At 43.2% G+C, this 2,028-nt stretch overlaps 1 protein-coding gene across 1 annotated transcript in view; it reads left to right on the top strand.

Annotated features, from left to right (window-relative positions):
- The window catches only part of LOC118425064 (ficolin-2-like), a 9,339-nt gene extending 7,781 nt beyond the window's left edge, over window positions 1-1,558 (top strand). Inside the window, exons 3-4 of the mRNA XM_035833882.1 lie at window positions 529-884; window positions 1,553-1,558. Coding sequence (XP_035689775.1) covers window positions 529-884; window positions 1,553-1,558 — 362 coding nt within the window. The remainder of the gene's footprint in view (window positions 1-528; window positions 885-1,552) is intronic.
- Window positions 1,559-2,028: the final 470 nt, after the last annotated feature.

The following is a 2,028-nucleotide window of genomic DNA, read 5'->3' as shown; positions in this document are numbered from 1 at the left end:
ATGATATTTTTTTAGCTCCTATGCCCTTATATAGAAACCAAATGACCTAATATTCGGCATGAAGGTGACTGTGTAGGACAAGTGCCCACAGTACTTCATTTTCCCTTAGAGCATACATTACTTCAAATTGTTGCATTTTGGGATTTTTTCAAGGATGAAGATGGATTGCAATATGCTGTATTTGCTCCTAAGCAAATGTCGGCCTTTCTAGTTGTCTATTGAGATTTACCACATAAGAGAACGGGTTGAAATAACAGGTGACTATCACCCTTTCAAATTGTTAACCGGAGACCAGCTGCAGACTGTAAGGTTTGATCCACTCACACCTGGAAGGAACCCATTTCGACAAGTGTGGCTCTTCTCAAACACGGGACCTCTATTTAACGTCACTCTATTTAACGCTCAACAATCTTAGCTGCTCATTCTTCAAGTTATAACAAGTTATTAAATAATTAATAATCTTTTTCCAGTTACATTTTGCTACCTAGTCTGCAGTTGAAGACCTTGAGTGAAACTTTTGTGTTCCAGATTGTGACGAACTGTTCAAGGCAGGGTACAGCAGTAGCGGCGTCTACACCATCCGTCCGGTGGCCTCCCGTGACCCGTTCCAGGTCTACTGCGAGATGACCGGCCGAGTCGGCTGGACGGTCTTCCAGAAGCGGTTCGACGGTTCCGTACATTTCGCTAACGACTGGGAAGCGTACAAAAATGGGTTTGGGGACTTGAACGGCGAGTTTTGGCTGGGAAACGACAAGATCTATCAGATAACCAACACTAGAAGCTATCGCTTGAAAATCGATCTAGAGAATTGGTCCTCAGAAACGGTATTTGCCGAATATGCTACGTTCTATATCGAGGACGAGGCAGAAAAGTACCGTCTGCAAGTTGGTACCTATAGCGGTACTGCAGGTGATAGTTTATCTTGGCATGATAATTACAGGTTTTCAACACACGACCAAGATAATGACGGATATGGTAACCATTGTGCTATTACCCATGGTGGACGTGGTGGTTGGTGGTATAGAGCTTGTGAGTACTCTAACCTTAACCAGCCATACAAGCATGGCGGTGAAGGGACAGATCACTACGGTATACAGTGGAATCAGTGGACAGCTCACCGGTACTCCATCAAGTCTTCTGTCATGAAAATCAGGCCTAATCTTCCGTAAAAAGAACTAACCTTGTCTTAAAGGTGGTATCTCACTGCACTTGCGTCACGCTTGCGTCACTTCGGGGTTCGAAAGATAGATATATAACGAGATAGAAAGAGAGATACATAACAAATTTTCTTACGTTTTGTGTATTTTTTACTTCTAAGTCATACTTTTACGTATTATGCAATATCTAAATTATGAAAAATAGGAGAAAGTTACACAACAGTGCCGCAGTGAACGAGCCCCGCAGTGACGCAAGCGTGACGCAAGTGCAGTCTATACAGTCTCTGGGACCAGTCCCTGACCTCAATGCCCAGGTCAGGGACTGGTCCCTTGCTCCCCCTTGTGAGGTTCCTCCATATTGCATGTTCTTATGCCCCAGTTTTATCTGCCTTCAGCTTTAATCCAATGTCTTTTACGATCTGGTCTTTCCAATGCTGGGAAGTCTTCCCCAGCGTCTGGGGGTTTCAAACTTCTGGTTGCAGACTTTATGGACAAGTATGTGGTGGTCTTCTTATCCCCGAACCACCAAACTAACATTCTTATCCATAGATGGTGCTTACAAGATCAAGGTAAAGGCATAGCTGTCCAAAATTGAATCTGTCCAGAAATAGGAACTGGACAAGGCATAGAGAGCGCAAAGTTTCTTAAGTGGTCATTTTACCTAGCTGCAGTTTGCAACACAATCAAAAGATGACTCTGTTGCACATTGGCCATGTTCAGGAGAGTGGATCACTCAGCAAGTTCCTTTCGAGTTATTCTAATCCTTTTCGTACATGGAAAGTGTAAAGCATACCCAAGACGGCAAAATAAAGTATTGGCCTTTTTTACTAGCTTGTGTCAATAACATAAACTAAGCTGCAATGGAAAATAT

Source organism: Branchiostoma floridae, chromosome 10, assembly GCF_000003815.2.
Source record: "Branchiostoma floridae strain S238N-H82 chromosome 10, Bfl_VNyyK, whole genome shotgun sequence".
NCBI classification, from domain to species: domain Eukaryota; kingdom Metazoa; phylum Chordata; class Leptocardii; order Amphioxiformes; family Branchiostomatidae; genus Branchiostoma; species Branchiostoma floridae.
This window is presented reverse-complemented; position numbering and strand designations above follow the sequence as displayed.